The sequence below is a fragment of the Coturnix japonica genome, chromosome 4 (genome assembly GCF_001577835.2).
Source record: "Coturnix japonica isolate 7356 chromosome 4, Coturnix japonica 2.1, whole genome shotgun sequence".
NCBI lineage: Eukaryota > Metazoa > Chordata > Aves > Galliformes > Phasianidae > Coturnix > Coturnix japonica.
Window position 1 is genome coordinate 49,106,110 of NC_029519.1, and position 19,544 is coordinate 49,125,653.

The following is a 19,544-nucleotide window of genomic DNA, read 5'->3' on the forward strand; positions in this document are numbered from 1 at the left end:
GATTGCCTCTTGGTGTGTATGAGAAAGCCAGCAGATTTCAGCCCTTTCTGGAGATAAAAGTATTTTTAGTGGGACAAAGTCATTAGATAATTTCAGAGTGGAAGTCTACTAAACCAAGTTATTCAGCACAGTTAAGGCATGGCTTTACTCCTGGCTCATTACCAAGAGCATTGCATTACCCTGAAAAATTATATAAAGCAAGAATTGTTTAGAAGACAGAGGAAGTTAGAAAACTGCAGGCAGAAGCTCTAACTACTTTTTCTAGTGCAATCTAAATTCTGAGATGATGTTTCAAGTTACAAAATATATACTCAGGCAATGCAAATGATTAGATGGGACGTACTTACTTGCGTGCCTTGCCCTGTGCTTGAGAGGTCTGTGATCCCTTTCCGAGTGCTGGTTGTCTTCTCCCTGCTCTGTGCCTTCTGATGAGATTGCAAAGGAGGGGAGAGAAGGAGGTGCTTCTGACTGCCCTCCTTCCACTTGAGATTCAACACACCCCCTTTCAGCTAGAGACTTGGGTGCTTCTTTTTCCCTGTCTGAACAGTCTAGGATCACCTCAATCCTGGGGATAGTTGGAGCTGCACTTTGGATCCTCTTGACCTCTTTGCTACTAGAAAACTGGACTACTTTGCTTGACCACTGGACGTTGCCCTCTTTCACACTCAGGGGGATTGCGATTACAGGGTTGGTCCCATCTTCTTGTACACTGGGTCCTCTTCCTGAAGGGGTGCATTTTTCTGCCCCTAAGAGAGTCACAGCAGCAGCATTGGTGCTCTTGTGACCATCATTTGGGAGGGATAACTGCAGCTCAACCATATTGCCTGGCCTTCTTTCTTCTGTCTTCCCTCTGTCTTCATCAGTCACAAGTGCTTTGGAGGTGCCTATCACTTTAGGAGTAATTCTGTGAATTTTTGTAGTCTCTTGTTTCATTTCAGAAAAGTGTATGTTGCTTTCTCCTGCTCCCTGGTGAGTCTCACTGTATATCTCTGTGATGCATAAGTCTCCATGGGGTATCTCTTTGGCTGTATTAATCTGCAGTGTAGTGCTCTCCCTATAGTCCTCATTTTTTATGTTATCATGCTTTCCATTTTCTCTTTCAGCATTCAAAGTTTCATTTATTCCACTGGAGGATCTGCACATACATAAACAAGTATTTCAAGAAATTAAGCTACTGTAAGTACAGTAATTGTAAACACTATTTTTTAAAAAAATGAAAAACAAACAAACAAAAAAAAACCCAAACAATTTCTGTATAGTATTTTTCCCCCTCAGTTATTGTACCTGCTAGCAGGTCCATTTCAGGAGAAGAATTTTCCCAAAATGCATAAGTCCGAAAACATAAGTTCATCAAGTTAACAGTTCAGTAAGAGGGAAATGGGTGTTTTCTCAGACACATTTCTGTTATAATGATTCCACTGAGACTTCTAGGACAATGCGTCTTCATATTTCACATGTGCATGAGAAAATTAACTTTGCATGACACCAGAAGAGTGCCTAATTTTTGGCACTGCAGCCACTACCCCAGCTGTTTTAGGCACCATACTCACACACAGTTGCTGTTTCAAATAGTTTACTCTCTAAGGAATAAAATACTGGATGAGAATAAGAAGGAGAAAGGGGGAGGAGGTGGAGGGGGAGGAGGGAATGGATACTTAAAATACACATTCAAAGAATTCCTGCGAGGATCATAATCCAAATATACAATGGAATAATTAAAACATTCTGGCCCTATTTTGGTGGTCCAACAAGAAAGGTTGGTGAAGCCATACAATATTTTCTAGTTAAAAGAAAAAAAGTATTCCTGATAGTCAAATATTACCATGTCTTCATGAAGTCTACAACATACTTCAGTGTAACTCTCCTGAACTATTAATTCCCCTGGACTTGGGTGTTTTACTGAGTTTAGGATTCCCAGCTTCCTCTTTCAATGCTCTGGGACATAATGACTACTCATTAATTCAAGGAGAAACCTTTCTCTGTGTAACAAGATCGCAGCGTGCTATTAAGGCATTCTGTTGACTAGAAGGTAGCAAAGCACATTTTCAAATGAGAGGGGTAGTAGGTATCCTTGGTAAAGTATTCTTTACTGAGCTCAAGTATTACAGTGATTTCTGAAATTAAAAGCAAGTCCCAACTATTTTGAAACTTTGGAACCACTCTACAAAGAAAAGCTGGAAGAAGAAATAGAAGAAACAAATCTGTCAGTATATAGAAACTTCACTAACACTTGCATTTTTGGCCATGTGACATACTGTTTGTAGAAGTCTTGATCTGCATCAAATAGCACAAAATGCGTAACATCCATTACACCACATATGGAGCTACATAAAGGTCAGACAGATTTTGATTTAGGGAGCTCCTTGTGAGTGTTGCTGGATTCCATCATATTATGTTATTTGGATGATCAATTGCGCTGCTTTTAAGTACAGATAAATTACAGAAATCCATAAACATTTCCATGTAGGATATAAGACTGGGGGATGGGCCAGCTAAATGTTAGCCTTTATTGGTAGCTGAGTGATTATGTGAGAGGAAAAGATTTCCACCTTAAAAGGCCCTTGCTACTTATGGATATACTTCTACTCTATATAGACATCAACGTGCATCCATGTGAGGCAGAGTACTTGGTCTGATCTCTTTTTTGTCATTCATGATTTTATTTGGACAAATTATTACTTTTGTTTCAGGTCTTTTTAGCTCACTGTAGGAACAACAACCCTTGTATAATTCCAGGAAGGAAGCAAAAATCATGGAGTCAGCATAACACCATTTGTCTCAGAGTCATGTTTTACTCCCTACATGGTGTATTTCATTTTGGCATGCACTGGGCACACTCCCTGCTTCCCCCTAGCAAATTTTCTTTCTAGACTCAGCTGAAATCCAGGAGCTGCTAATGCTGATGTGAAAAGGGCAGGGTAACACCGCTGTCACCACTCTCAGTGTTTCCCAGATACATCTGCTCAGCATTTGTAGGGGAAGATCAGTAGGATGCTACCCCACATGGCATCTGGAGGGTGCTTGCCCTGCAGGGTGTCTCCTCTGATCCTGCAAACCAAAGATTTTCTGGACACTGCTGGTCAGTAACTGTAGATTACAGATCAGAAAAACATCTTTAGGCATCAAAGTCCAAGAAGCATTTTAAAACCTGATTTAAAAGATAATTTTTCTTCCAGTGAGTTCAGTAAGAACAGAATTAGGTCAGTGCTGAAAGCTTTCAAAAATCTGATCTTTCATGCTTATAGCTCAGGAACAGTCAAAAGCTTTCCAAGAAGAAATCATAGAATTGCTCACATTGGAAAAGAACTTAAAGATCATCGAGACCAACCCCAACCTAACCATACTACCATAACACTAACAACCCTCCACTAAATCATGTCCCTGAGTGCCACATCCAAATGGTTTTTAAACACATCCAGGAATGGTGACTTAACCACCTCCCTGAGCAGCCTATTCCAGTGCTTAACAACCCTTTCTGTAAAGAAGTTTTTCCTGATATCCAACCTAAACTTACCCTGGCACAACTTGAGGCCATTTCCTCTCGTCCTGTCACCTGTCACCAGTGAGAAGAGACCAACCTTGCTCTCACTGTAAGCACCTTTCAGATACTGGAAGAGAGCAATAAGGTCTCCCCTCAGCCTCCTTTGCTCTAGACTAAATAACCCCAGTTCTTTCAGTCTGTCTTCATAGGGCATATTCTCCAAGCCCTTCACAAGCCATGTTGCCCTTCTTTAGACCAGCTGACATTGAGTCTTACCTTCTTCTGCTAAGTGGGTTGCCTTGTCATAGAATGAAATCAGGTTTGTCAAATAGGTTCTACCATTCATGAACCCATGCTGACTGGGCCTGATCCCCTGACTGACCTTTAATTGGTCCATGATGGCTCCTGAGATTATCTGTTCCATAACCTTCTCTGGCACCAAGGTGAGACTGATAGGTCTGTAGCTACCAGAATCATCTTTCTTGCCCTTTTTTGAAGATGGGAGTCACATTAGACAGTCTCTAGTGCACCAAGACACTCTAGGTTAGTCAGGGCTGTTGAAAGATCATGGAGAGTGGCTTGGCAACCACATCTGCCAGCTCCCTCAGCACTCTAGGGTGCAATCCATCTGGTCCCACAGACTTGTGAGCATTGAGCTTTCAGAGCAGGTCCAAAACCATCTCATCATGAGTTACTAAGGGCCTACTCTGTTCCCCATCCCTATCTGCCAGTGCAATGGGGTGTGTGTCCAGGGAATAAAGAGTCTTACTATTGAAGACTGAGGCAAAGAAGGCATTAAGTTCCTCAGCCTTATCCTGATCCTTGCCACCGTGTTGCCCTCAGCATCCATCTGAAAAATTCATCTGGTAATACTGAGAGGGCTATTACCCACAGAAGAGGTTGCAAAGGAGGAGAGAGGTTTTGGTTTAATCTTCCCCACCAGAAATGATACTGACACAAAGTGGTAGGAGTTGGGAAGATGAACTGACAAGAAGTAATTCATAGATTCTCATATTGAATTCCATTAGAACATTTCAGAGCACTGCTGAGTAATTGTAATTTTCTTAAAATTTCTAAGAGGCACAGAGTTCCATTCCATGAAACACTGGTCCTTAACACTTCGGCTGAGCTCTGAGATCCAGGAAATGTCTTGCTCTTTACTATACGTTCAATTAGAAGCAATTGAGTGAATAGATATGCTGCCACTTTGAGCTGGAGTGTAATGGGACCTTCAGACTAATTGAAATGTCACTTACAGAGCAGCAACAGCCAGGATTAAAAGCGTGTGGAGGTATTTGTATGGCTGCAAAGAATGTAGCTGGTTTCCCACAAATATCATTTTTACAAGTGCATTTACTGTTGTCATCTTATGAATTAAAACAGGAATGGAGTTACCACATCAGGAACACTGTTCCCCTGTTCTCATCACTTTGATACAGTGCTTAACCCTAAACAAGATGCACAGGCAGGTCATGCAATGTCTGTTATGAGTAAAAAGAATATTTTTTCTGAGCATTTTGTTTTGAAGGCAGGTAGTGACTTCAAACTACTAGAGACTTTGTAAAGTTTCCCTTGCACAGGTTGCAGAAAACATAGAGGAATGTCAGCTGCTTTTTTTAGACTTCCTTGGTAATCATAGGCAAGTATTTTGCAGCAGTCCTTGCAGCCTTTCCAGTCACACAGCTCTGTTAGCTGCTGTGAGGAATTCTGGCTCTGTCTGTCCTCCTGCTATTGCCTTTGTGAGAGCAGATACAGGGAACTACAGTAATTCAGAAGGCAGCCATAATTCCTTACAAGGAAGGGAAAAGTCTCAAGTATTTTCTTCCTCTTCTTATCCATGCTGAAGGCAATTCAGACTTCATCTTGTCTGAATGCACAGTTTGGTGAGAATGTGTTCACTGTCAGGAGTTCTGAACAAAGATAGTATATATTGAGTTGATAACCATTATAGGACTGACTTTACAGATGCACTGATGTGCAGTCTGCTGGCTTCCTTGTAAATTTAGATGAAAGCTCTCTAAGAAGCTGCAAGCATTTTCGAAGAAAAATGAACTTCACTGTCACTGTTTTGTAAGTGAAGAATCTGAGACTCAGAAAGGCATGAGTGACTTGCCCACCTCATCCAGTGAAGTGATAACGTCTACAAAAATAGAATTCCTGATTTCCAGGCCCTCTCTCCCTCCCGACTACTGCACATTTTGCTTCCCAAGAAGACCATTTGCCATGTCATCATCAAGGCATATCTGTCCGACACACTTTCTCCATCTATACAGCCTTTGTTTTTTGTATGCCTCACTTCCCTATCTGTGGGGAATAACAACACTTCACTACTTCAAAGGAGTGGAAAGAATAATTGAACTCAAGACTCTGTAATATGCAGATATGGTAGTGGTCTCCTTTTAAGTACCAAATATTGTTAATAAGAAATACAACTGTTATGTTTGTAAACTCTACTCTTCTATGTATAAACTGTGCTGTTTGACTTCTATGCATGAATTTCTTGAAGTATGCTGTCCTCCCTCTCTTTTCAATGCAGACAAACATAATTAAAGACACAAACAGGAGGAATATCAGAAGCTCACAGTGTATATCTGCAAAATAAGTGCATCCAATGCCAACATTTTCTGTGTGGTACACTGAAAAGAATTGCACCAAAGCATTCTGAGCATTCCTGTACCTCTTGATAAGCATCTGTAGGACATCAGTCAAGCTTTCCATCAGAACGATAACTTCAGCGTAGGTTAAATCTCCACAGGGTTTGCCATTGATAGACACCACCTCATCCCCCTCACACAGGCCAGCCTTAGCTGCTTTGCTTTTGTTGCGCACCTATGAGTCAAAAACAAAATTCCATATTGCACATTTAGTTTTCATTTGGAATATATTCAAATATGTCCCCAACTTAACTTTGTCTGTACAAAATAATAATAATAATAATAATAATAATAATAATAATAATAATAATAATAATAATAAATTATTGATCATATACAAATTTCTAGCAACACAATTGAATAACTTGTCCTCCCAGCTGTGCTCAGTGCTGTTCTGGCTTGCAATAGCAAACTCAAATACTTTTTTGGGGGGAAAAGAGAAACAGACAGAGAAGTTAGGGATAGCAGTCCTTTGATTGGAGTCTAGCAGAAAGGCAAAAAATGTCATTAGCTTCTCCCCAAAGGAAAGACTGCTAAGCCAAGGTTTTAAAAGTAGAGTATGTAACTTCAGGCTACTCTGGGCAGAATGTCAATATCTGCTACAGGTTTACAGATTCCTTGTATTTTGGATGCTTTTCCTTAGATGTCCAACTATAGGTTTAGTTGCCAAATTACAAAAACGTGAATGGCTGAAGATCTGAAATCCATGTTTAGTCATCTGAATAAGTTCCATGATTTATTAAAGATTAAGACTCCTGTTATGATTTAACCTCTCCCATTAAGTATTCATTCAAGAAGCTACACTGTTTTTTCCTGTTTCACTCTTTTTTCCACTGGCAGAATGTTGTAGCTTATCATAGTCGTTGTATAATAAAGCCTAGACAGCTTTAACACCACTCAAAGTATGCCATACAGTTGACTGCTAGTTTTAAAGTGCACATTTGGCAAACAGTACATTATATTAACCAGAATACTTGCGGGAGTATTTTACTGTGGCTTATATACATAAAAGGGCATTTGATGGATTAATATGTTATCCAATCTGTTATAAGGATGAATGAAATCATCAGAGCATTTTCTTGCTGTTTTTTTTTGTTTTTTTTTTTTTTTTTTAAGAGGTAGCATAGATCTACCACACTTAGAACAGCAGAGTCAATCTCTGTTGACTCTAAACGAACACCTTCTCATATATACTGGACTTGAGGGTGACGTATTCCCGAGGACCTGTAGAATTATCCCTGGTATCCTAACAGACCTCTAGGCTAGTGCCTAGGAAGCATTTCTGAAGGCTGTTCTGAAGTCAGAACGATGTGTAGAACAAAAAGTGAGGTTGCACTTATTTTTTTCTGTGGTGGGGCCACAGATCTTTGTTGTTTCAATGAAAGCATATCTGTATGTCATATTATGGCTTTTTGAGCAGTGAAAAAACAGATGGCTCATGCATACAGAAGCTGGTTACTACCTTGCAGAGGAGTTAACATTTACAAATATGGAGTGGTATGCTGCTGTGTTTATCTTTCCCTAGGGAAGAGCATAAACATCCTTGTACTTTGGGAAGAAATGACAGTTTAAACAGTGTTTAGTATTTTATATCATGTATGAGCTAGGATTTGGGCTGATTTTTTGTTAACTCTTTTTTGGAATAGGAAGGTATACTATTAAAATTTTACAAGGCATTCTAGGCCTGAATGTAAATATTTAATGTGTGTGCTATGAAGAATTTAGAATGACCTTTTTTCAAAAGACACATAAACAGATGTGAATACAGAAATAGTGTAAGGTGATACCAACAATGTGAGAAGAAAACTTGTTTCTGTTTCTTTGTTAAGTGCCTGAAAATTTGGGTTTAGTTCTGACATAGATTGCCTTTGCAACTATCTCCAGAGAGAAATTGTTACCCGTTATTCCATACTTCCAGTGATGTGTGTCAAAAATACAAATGTACATTGTTAATATATCTCTAGAAATTATTGGGCAGACCAGTTTCATTATTTTTATTAGTCTCTTAGGTAGCATTCAAAGAAGATAGAAAAGGACATGACGGTTTTTTTGGTTGTTTTTTTTTTTTGCTGTTCTTGAAAGGGCCCCTTTAGTCCATTTTGCATCCTTGTGGATTCCTGAAAGATCACAAGCTGTGAGATACTTGGACCTTTATAGGAAAACTCAGGAGTGGCTATGCTGGAAATAAATTTCCATAAGTCATTATTCTTCATTATCTGGTAGCATTGCAGTTCATATGCATATTAGAGCAAATTTCCTCTCATTATTCTATTTCCAGGTTTATCCACATTCATCAAACCTTTAACATGATTTTACCATCACAAGATCATGCTGCACATGCTCTACCCATTAATGGTTGTCCTGACTGTATGTTAACCCTTTCCCCAACCTCGAGGTAACATCAGTATTACTTTCTTTTTGGTGTTTCTGTTGGAAAAATAAAATGTGTGTGTGTGTGTGTGTGTGTGTGTGTGTGTGTGTGAAGTACAGCACCCTATATAGTGAATTGGAGCAGATTGCTGGTTTGGTGGAAAAGCACCATCATTTTATTGATGGTAATAGTACCAGGTTACTCAGCAAACACATAGACTGCCTTACCAAACAACCTTGATTGGTTTTGGTGATTTTTTGTTTGTTTTATTGTTGTTTTTTTGTTCATTTGTTTGTTTTCATCACCGGAAACTGATGAAAACAGTAAAAATAGTTTACTCCTGTAAACAAAAAACATTTCAGGTTTCTGAAAGAAAAACAAAGAAAGAAACAAACAAAAAACTTGTGGAATTCTGTGTCTTCCTGGTGAAGTACTTTCTTACTGAATGGTTTTCTTACAACAGAAGCTTTGGCAGGAAGCCTTTGACAGGGAACAAAAGCTAACTTTGTTAGCAGAAATGTGATTTGGTCACCCAAGGAACACTAAGAAACCTTTATCTGTTTTTTCAGAATGTAAAACAAGGCACATATGGTCATAAAGCAAAAGAGATTCTTCCAAAAGTAGTGGTTGTTCCTGTGTTATGATACAGCCCAGGCCTACCCGGTTGCTTGTTGCTTCTTTCTGGTTTGGGCTGGACTTTTCTTTGTGATGGAAAGGTGGGGCTTTTTCACCCTAAAAATTGTGAATAGGATCTACTAGAAAAACATATTTGTAAAATTTTCTTGATTTTTCAGTGCTTGCAATGCTGTATAACACAGCAAAACTGAGCCTGTACCACTTGTGCTGAACCTGTCTAGACAACAGTTGTTCCTGGAGAAAGTTAAAGCACTTCAATCTGTTTTTTCCTGGTGCTGTCTTTTTTAATTTTCAGCTTCTGCATTGGCCAGGACTTTTTGTTTATACATATATATTATTGTTATATATAATATATATAATATATTTTATATATATATATATATATAATATTGTATATTATATAGATGGCTGCTCTGAAAGTTATGCCTCCTCTTTTATTATGCTGGCCCATGATGGCAGAGGGAGAAGGTGGTGGTATGACAGTAGAGGTTGAACCTTCCCACCAATATGCTGTTACATGTTATTGCAGTCTGACAGATGGCTGCAAAGGGGCAGTCTGAGAAAATGGCATCTGGTATGGAAGTGTGTATGGAACAAAGGTGTGTCACTGCATTTCTCCATGCAGAAAAAATTTCACCCACTGACATTCATTGATACTTGTTGAGTATTGAGGGAGACCAAACAGTGGCTGTAAGCACAATGAGGTGGTGCATTTCAGCGGTGGTGACATTGACTGGGGGTCACCTGCACTGGTGCAGACTGTTACAAGCACAGCATGCAGGCTCTTGTTCATCACTGGTGAAAATACATAGCTAATGTTGGTGCCTCTGTTGAGAAACAGTGTCTGTAGCTGACGGTTTGCTCTATCAAATAAAGTTACTGTGCTCTCTGTATCTATAGGAGTTTCCATGGAAATAAATTGTAAAATACTTTTAAATCACAGTTTTTCCAGTGAAGTGGCATCCCCTCACCTGGCATCTCATCAGTCCGTCAGGGTGGGGCTTGGGCTGTTTTGGGCATGTTCAGGATCATCAGATCGATTTTGGGAAGATCTTGGCTGTTAGAAACTTGACTTAATACGAGATTATTGGTCTTAAAGGCTGATAGGAGAAAAAGTGTTTGTCTCTTTTCCTTGTTGGGAATAAAGAAAAATAAGTGACACAGCGGCACCAGAAAGACACGCGTGAGGTGGGGTTGTAGGTCTTCGTGTAGTGATGATGAGAGGTAACATTTTAGAGGCATGGGTCTGTGGAGGAAAGCACACTGTAGTAACTCGCTGTGGATTTGTGATAGATGTAGATAGATTTGTATTAGATGTGCTTCTTTCATTTTTTCTGAAACCAGTTCAGTTTATACAACTCAAAACCTTTCCACGTTGCAAATGAACATGTGGTAACTAAGGATAGCAGGAAAATGTGCTGTAAAAAATGTAGCCCTGAATTAGCCCTGAACAGCTGAATTAGACACACCTGTTATTTACTGTGGGCTGCAAGTGGACGCACAGAAAACAACTTGGGCTCAACTTACCAGTTGACAGTCCTGGTTGCTTATCTGAGCCCTGTAATATGTAGATCAAAGAGTAGACGTATGCTGAACCTGATAATAAGGTCGTTGGATTGTAGTGTATCACAAGGTAATTACATGTGAGGACACTCAGTAGTTCTGGTCCTTGAGCTGTCCAAATACAAAATGTATTGGAAGATTTTCTAATCTTGCTTTTACCAGTGACTTCTTGGAAGGATATCTAAATCTTACTCTGGTGTGCTGTTGGGATTACAGGTCCCGTATCTTAGAGAATCTAAATGAGGTGTTTCAGCTGCAGCCTGACTGAAACTTTTCTCTGAATGAGAAAATAAGCAATCTGAGCATGAACGTAATCCCTTTGCCCTCTACCTTTATTTTTAATAAGTATACTTTTTGTGGCTTTAAAATACACATATGTTTACATAGAGATATCCTCAATTTAAAGCAAGCTTTCTGAAGCTTAAATTGTTCTCACAGCATTTACCGATCATTTTCCAGTTTGTCAGCAGGAAACAGATAACAAAACAAAAAATATTGCTTTTGGATGAAGTGAAAATGCACTTCTCCCCTATTTATTATCTTCTTCTCATACACATGGAATTGTTTCTTTGTTCGAGAAGTCACCTTAGGAAGAGTGAACTCAGTTGAGTATGCTGATTCCTGAAGCCTCTTCTGAACTGTTGTATGGCTTGTTGTATGTTGAAGCCAGTGACAGTAAGTCTTATTTATGCATGTAAGCCCTCAGTGAAGCCACAGTTCAAAGTGTTGGTCTTGAGCCTTTTATGATTGGCCTGGTGTTTCATTGTGATGGGGCAAACATGTTGCCCACAGTAGCACAGCTTAGCAGACAGACTTCTGTAGGTCAGCTGCCTATCTTCATTATTGTTTACTACTTTAGTTACATCAGCTTCAAGCTTTACCATCAGTGGCTTTGTGGCTTCTTTTAGATTAAACATCAATAACAAAGAGTGAAGAACGTTTAACAAGGATTTGTCCTTTGACTTCTCTTTTGCTCCTTTCAGATAATGAATTCCAATTTAAGGTTACTTTCTTGGATTTATTGAATAACCAGCTTCTATAGCAGAATTTTTTTTACTACAGTAGCAAACAGTGCCCTTAGATGTCTTGCCATCATCAGTAAGGTGCAATTGTGTTAAAAAAGTATCTGTTAAATAGATCCTTTTTAATGAAAATAACCATTAACATTAATCTTGGGATTACAAACAACCTTTATTCTGTATAGTCTCTTCAATCTCACCCAGCAGAGTAGCTCTGTTTAAATGTGCCTGGAGTTGAAGTCTTTCAGGTTTTATCCACAGAACTGGTAACTTATTTTTGTTTAGAAAACATATTATTGACCTAGGCCTTCTCATTACACAGAAATTGTACAATAAATGTATTTTTTTTATAAGCAGGTTATATCTATCTGCCACTTTGCAGGACTCCTTCTATGTAATATTAAAATATAGGGTCTTTCTGGCAGGTAAATGAGTAACAATTAGTTGTATTCCTTTTTCTTTTACAGGGAGTTTCTCAGGTACTCTTTTCTTACCATTCTCCAACAGAAATAAATTAATGTAATCAATTCTCAGTTTAATTTTATTTGACATTAGCTCATACTTTCCAGAAGTAATAATCCTCATTATCTGATTAGCTTCATGTTAGTCATAAAGTTCAGGATCAGGAACCAAAGGTACAGCATTTAAAAAACAGAGAGAAAAAGCACTTCATCTATTTTATTATAATACCCACAGCAAAGACAGAGGCTTGAAAGTATATTTAAATATGTTTAAAAGTTATCTGTCAGTCTAATGGAATTAACAAAGTACAATATTTTCTTGGGAAGCAGAAACACTGAATGGCACAGTTACTGGTGTATTAGTGGTTCTAGTAGTATGAAATTAAGGAGTTCAGTATTAAGCTACAAATAAACTTAGTTCTGGTAATGATTATCAAAGATTTAGGCCTAGGAGTTTGTTTTACTATGTTTATGCAAGTGGAAGTCTTTTAGACAAAAGAAGTATCCTTTAGTTAGCAAGATTTTTTTAGAGAGAAACATCTATACAGTAACTTAAGCCTACCTGATAATGGGTTTGGGATTTTATTCTAAATATAAAGGCCTGAAATTTTTGGCAGGCCAGAGCTCAAACTTACAGGTCAGATCTTTAAGCATGCATACTATTGAGATAATGTGGTGTCACACTAGACAGTGCAGATAAGACTGGGATGTCTTGTCTTTGTAGAGATACTCAGTGCATGGACTATCAAAATCCATAATGGCTACAAAAAGTGTATTCTTATAAAGAGTGTCTTTAGATGTCACACCAAATGTCAGTGTTTTCATTAGCCATCCCTATATCTGAGTTTTGAGTCTGCTGCATGATGTGGCTTAAACCAATTGTATCCACACTGCCCGGAGATAAGTTTATATCAAGTCAATACCATTTCCCATCCCTTCTGTACTGAATGTCTTCTCTAGATGAGACAGTGTCTTTGAAGTTCACTCACAGCAAAAGCCACCATATGAAGCCTTTGGCAGGACAGATTCAGCAGGAGTATGAGATCCAAACTCCTGGCCCTGCCAACCTCTCTGAAAGTGCAGGCATGCAGTAAGGGTGCTTGTCTCTAGAACATGTTAGATGCTAAAGTTGGAACGCTGTGATTTTAGCTAGTACAAATCATCCCGTTTCCTACATTTTATAATTCATCATATCCCATTTTTTTGAGAATTCGTACCACAAGACTCGTGAGATCATGCACAAGTATGTTAAATAATGGGGCTGGACAAAGATACTGCTAACTATCTCATGAATGTTTTCAAATAATTAAGTATCTTTGGTTTGCAAGATAAAAACTGAAATATTTCCTATCACCACATTCTTTCCAGTAGCCAGGTGTAGGGGAACTGATTTGTCACAGCTTGGACTGATGATTGACCACCTGGTGGAGGGGGTGGCTGGCTGGCCCAGGAAGCACAGGTGCAAGCAATTCACCTGTGCTTCCCATGTGACTGGAAGGGGTGAACCCTGTGTGCATCACTCCCTGGGCTCATTAAGGACTAGCCTTCTAAGGGAGGTTTCCTGGATGAAGGTTGATTTCCTGAGAAGGAATGTTCTGTAGCCAGAGGCACTCCTCAATTATCTGGTTGAGTAATTTCTTTATGTGATTATTAATATTCCTAAATTGGTTTTAAAATGGTCTCCAGCTGTAGGGGAGCTGTTATATCATGGCCTGAACTGAAGATTGAGCACCTGGTGGAGGTTGGTGCAGGTGCAAACAATTTACCTGTGCTTCCCATGTGACTGGGAAAGCTAGAGTCTCTGGAAGGAAAGTGTTTCATGCCTACTTTCTGAGAAGAAGTGTTTTGCAGCCAGAGACCTTCATCACCAGTATGGTGAGTCAATGTTTTTCCATATATGACTACTAGTGTTCCCAGTAATACCAAGAAGGTATTCTGTTAATTTCAGAAGGTGGGGTAGGACACTGCTTTCCAAACTTATGCAAGTACTGTAGTGGATTATTACCGCTGTTGAATGATGTTATAGGATTATGCTAGTTTGTGGCAAAGCATAGAATGTTACACTATGTAAAATGGAGGTAGTTCTTAACTTTATAACCCTCGAATCTGGTTGTCTGGAACATTCTGGGCTCATCTACTGACCTGTAGCTCAAGCAAGCTGTTAATTAAAATTTACTCATGTACAAACTCATGAGTCATACTTATAGAGAATGCAGGATATATAATCTGATTACTGATTTACTTGTTGTACAGCTGTCTCCAATTAGAGCTTCTGTTGCTTTTTGTGTGTGAAGACCATGCACTTCTTTAGTGCTCTGGTTCAGTTTAGTAAATGTTATCTCCTTCCCATAATGTGAGGAGAACATATGATACTGCTCTGGAAGTAGTGTCTCCTATTTTTATTAAGTTGGCCCACAATGCCAAAGGTGGATGTTGATGGTATGACAGCAGAGGATAAACCTTCTGTGAACAATACTCCATTGTGTTTTGTTGCAGTGTGATAGATGGCAGCAAAAGGGGAGATCTGACAAAATGGTGCCCATGTGGAAGTGTGTATGAAGCAAAGTTGTGTCCCTGGCTTCCTCCATGTGGAAAAGATTGCACCCATTGGCATTCATTGACACATGCTGAGCACTGATAGATACCAAACAGTGGTTGTGAGCATGGTGACATGTCAGATGGTGTGTTTCAGGAGTGGTGATGTTAACAGATCACGTCTGCTAGTGCAGGCTGTTACAAGTGCAGTATGCAGGCTCTTGTTCATTACTGGTGAAAATGCACAGCTAATGTTGGTGCCTGTGTTAAGGAATAGTGTTTTGTAGGTGAGAGTTTGCTCTATAAGAGATAGTGTTACTATGCTGTTTGTGTCTGTAGTAGCTTCTGTGGAAATAAATAGAAGGCATTATTTTTATAGCAGCCTCTGTATTCGAAGGTTCCTTTCTCCTCATGGTTTCTTTGACAAATGCAGAAGGATCAGTTTGTTTGGTGCAGCTTACTCTCTGTTGTCAAAGAAAATATTTCATCATCTAAATCTTGACTTGTGACTTCCCTTGTGACTTTCAGAGCCAGAGACGACTAATCTCAGTGAAAAGAAAAGCTTGCTCAAATTCCCAAAACTCATGCACTAGTGTATCATCTTGCTAGTGGTTGCCATTCTCTGGCAGGAATCCAAAAATAGCAGCTGAAGAAGGGATGAGATAATGACCTCTGAAATATTGATCTGGTATGCTGACAACACAGCAAATTTCCCAATAGTGAGCTTGAGTACAGCACTTGAAGTCTCTTACTCATTTTGCGCAACAGCTCTAGCAGATAGCCTGTCTGACTATGGATTATCCTTTCATTGGAGTGTGCTGTTCTGTGCTCAGTGGCTCATGTCAAAACTAAAATGTTATGTTTGTTTCCTTTTCACTAGTGCTTCATGTGATTTGGCATTCCTCATCACGTATTTACCACCTCAGTAGTGTGGCTGTACCTTATCTGCTCTATTTTCCTTCATGTCGTGCTTGAATGGTGACTGTCTGTATGCTTCCTGGCTTCTTCTTAAATCTTTACTAACTTTGCTTTTTTTTTTTTTTTTTTCCTCCTTAAAGTTAATCATACATTTGCAGTGTTTCTTGCTTTTTTTATTTTTTTTTAATTTTTTTTTTTTTTTTTTTTTAATGAGCGTTGTAGTTATGTTCTTTCTATTTTCTTCCTTGTGTTCCTCATGTGCAGAGGGAGAATTGGATTGTCAGCGCTTCTTTGCTGGGTTTGTTTTATAGCTAGCATCAAAAGTCTTTTCCATTTGGTATACCTTTTGGTCTGGAAAAAAGAACTTCTATGGTGAGTCAAGTTACAAGAGGCTAGTATGGTTGCATGCAGTTGGCAAACAGAAGTGTCTATATCAACCACTGCAGAGCAGTTGATAATAAAAGCAGAAGTACTACAACAGACTGTGCTTATGGCATGCATAGCTTCTGCATAATCTTGATATGAACTTGTCACTGATACAGCAGTTCCACTGCCATATACTTGTGTATTATCTCAAGACCATAGGCTATGTGTTTCCAGCAGGAAAAGCGTCACATTTGCTATACTAAGATTACAAGCAGAGGCAAGTAAATGAAAGGTAAATACCAAAATCTGCTACCTGAAAGTAGGCATCTCATTGTGGTACTAAGATAATATTTGAATGTTTATCCACACTTACAAGGAGAACTTTTCTAGCATAGGCTCATCACAGCTGGCAGAAGAAAAATAAAGCCTGAGAAGTAACTAAAAACTTATGCACTTCCGTACCTGAAATTTTGTTTCTTCAGAAAGACAGTATTTTTTTTTATTTCCTGTAATTGTGAGGGAATGGGAAAATCTGGCCATGTACTTCCTTTTTGCTCAATTCAGTCTTATCGTGTATTTTTTAGTCCATTCTGTGGAGTTTGTATATCATATGTTACTGTAATAAAGATGCACAAGACATCTGCAGAACTAGAAAGTGGGATAAGTGTATGAAAAAGATACTGAACAGGCGTGCCTGACCCATGCCAGCAACTGCCAGCCTCTCGAAGAAAAGTTGCAGGTCCTTAGAGACAAATGGAGGAAAACAAAGAGGAGACAGTAACTGAGGGTGGAGTGCTGGAGTCAGGAGACTATTCTTGGTGTTAAAATATACTTGTGTGGCTTTAACTGTCAATTAGAATGAGTACATACTGTTAAGCGTTTTAGGAATGAGCTGTTTTAAATTTCTCAGGCAAAATCTGTGGTGCCAGGGCAAGTCCTTTAGAAAAAGCATGTTACATCACCATGATTATGTTTCCTTGATGGAGTTAATCTTGCTGGGAGACAGCTCAAGTATGTGGTCCTCTATTGAGCAACCCTTCTTAGTCGTTAATTGCATGCTCATGATTCTTTGAGTCACTATACAGACTGCTCCATTAATAAGTCAGAGCTGATACCAGATCATACAACTACTTGTGTTCGTACTTCTAAAATACTGTTGAAACACTCAATTTTTCTAGGCTTCTTATATATATATATAAATTATATGGAACTGTGGAACGGAGCTTCCAGACTCAGATCAGTGTTAAAGGAGCAGCTCAAACTAGTATTTTTGCTAGGATATCAGGTAGCAAAAGAACATTCCTCCCACAGAGGGGTTTATGGCTGGCAGAGCCTCAGGGCTTAACACAGAGTTCATAAACTGGGTTACTGATTGCCCCATTCCAGTACTGGAGACTCCATTAATGGGTGGCCTCCTCCAAGCTGTACTGTTTTGACTAATAGTTAATAACTTTAAGCTGCAGAATGCAGGGCAAAATTTGCTCTCTTACCTGTGGTGGGGATTGGATGGGCCAGCAGTTAGTGGTGACTGAATTTGAGGTTATGGGCTCCAGAGCCACTGAAATCATCACTAGCACTGATACTGTGGTCAGTTATGAGACCAGTGTACTGTCTCTGGCTAATGCAGAATTGTTGCCAAGTTAAGAAGCTATCTGAGTTCTAACTTGAGGGCGGTTTGACATTGATTTTTTTTTTTTTTTTAAACTCAATCCTGTATTGTGGGTCAAGGAAGCAAAGCAGTGTTCAGGCAGAGCAAGCATGCATTCATCCATCATGAAATGAGTGGTTCCTTGCTTTCCCTGGACTATTCTGTTGGCTTTTGTGAAGTCTAGAGTTTTCATGTTCTTCAGGACAGAAGCTGGTTTGTGAGTTTCAGCTGCAGCTAGTTTTCTTGCACCTGGAAACATGTAAAATAATCTTTATCATCTAGAATTTGAGAATTGTTTTGTGAGGTTTGAGGAAGATTTGCAGGTCCAACCTGTGGTGTGGTAACAGAGCATGCATAGCTACTAAACTGGGTCTGATAATAGGTAATATTCCTGCAGTACGTTATTTGTCTGATTTTTGATCACACACCTGGGAAACAACAGAGGGTCCATCATCTCAGGAATATCTTTGTGAGATTCAGACCACTTTGGGCATATTTGTGTGTCAAAAGTAGTAAAGAAAAGACTCAACAGAATAGCCTGTTACCCACTGTAATGTTATCCAGCACTGTGATAGGAATGGTGTGAGAATCATCCTGTCTTAAGGAAGAATGGTGAGGTGGGAGGGAAGGAGCTTGCTGGAATTCTTTGTACTTTGTTTAGTTTAGTCTCAGGGGTTTTTGTAATTTGATGGTTTTTTCCTGTGTTCTGCCTTTCAGACTAAGCAGCGGGGGAGGGGAGGGGGGGGACTACTTGGAGGGGGCCATGGGGAACTGGCCTATTAATTAGTGACATACAAGGCCATAAATCCATCCTACTACCAGGCAAATGAGCCACTCAGCTACTAGTGTGTGCTTTGTCAAACCCACTCATTCCTAGCTTCATATCCTGTATCAGTTACAGCTCTATGTGTCTACCCTGTCTCATTTTCATTCCGTTGGTCATCTGCCCAAATTCTGTTGAAGCAGGGGGAGGGGGGACAGGCTGAAAGAGGAAGGAGGTTCTCATTACGAATTTGGATAATAGATAACATATTGAATCCTTAGAGCAAAACTAGTCCAGTAAGAGTTAAAATGAAATCATTATTCAGTCTCATCAGTCCATTCCCAGAAATGGTTTTGTGACAACTTCTTATTATGGCATGAGCTTGGAAATATACAAGTATTGTATATATGATCATCTGTTCAAAAGGAACAGCAAAGGAGCAAGAATAAACAAATGCTGTCTTGCAGGTTTCTGTTTCAGTGAGGGCTGTAGCTATCCCTGCTAGTGATGTCAAGATTATACTGAAATGTGTACCCCATGAGGTATTTCTTCCTACTTGTCTCACTGCCTTGGTAGCAATTCAGTCAGCACCAAAAGGATCATGAAGAGGTAAGCAGAAGCTTTGCCTCATTTCCAGTGGAGATAACAATAGCAGTGTGTTTATTAAGAGAGCTTTCTATTTGTAGAATGCTTTGTACAATTGGGCCGCATCTCAAATTGCAAGGCATGGGGGCTTTTGAAATTTCTTTAAGTGCAAATGATTCAGATTGTTCACAGAAACCCAGTAACATTTGCATCTAGTAAATGCAGCTGTTAGATAATTTAAACAGTTATTTTAATATGCACATATTGAGGACCAGTGTCTACTCTTAAAAGGAAAACACAGAGTTCCAACTCACTGGAGAAGTTTGAATCAGACAGTGGCTCGAAGCTGAGATTTCTATACAGGAATAGAGTTGCAGCTCCCATTACTTTAGGTCATTCTTTAGCTTTCAGAAAAGCACACAAGCTGTCTCCAGTCTTCTGTGTTATTTAGTGTCCTTCACACAATGGGTGTGATGTTTTGAAATAATAGGTTTTGCCCTACCCATCTTACTGTTTACAAATGAAAGCTCTACAAATCCAGGTG

General features: G+C 39.2%; 1 protein-coding gene across 2 annotated transcripts in view; it reads right to left on the bottom strand.

Moving 5' to 3' along the window:
- SYNPO2 (synaptopodin 2) overlaps positions 1-19,544 on the bottom strand; it is an 83,677-nt gene that overhangs the window by 21,205 nt on the left and 42,928 nt on the right. For both annotated transcript variants that reach the window (XM_015861848.2, XM_015861849.2), the window contains exons 2-3: positions 6,159-6,310; positions 348-1,135 (exon numbers count right to left, since the gene is read on the bottom strand). In XM_015861848.2, coding sequence (XP_015717334.1) covers positions 348-1,135; positions 6,159-6,310 — 940 coding nt within the window. The remainder of the gene's footprint in view (positions 1-347; positions 1,136-6,158; positions 6,311-19,544) is intronic.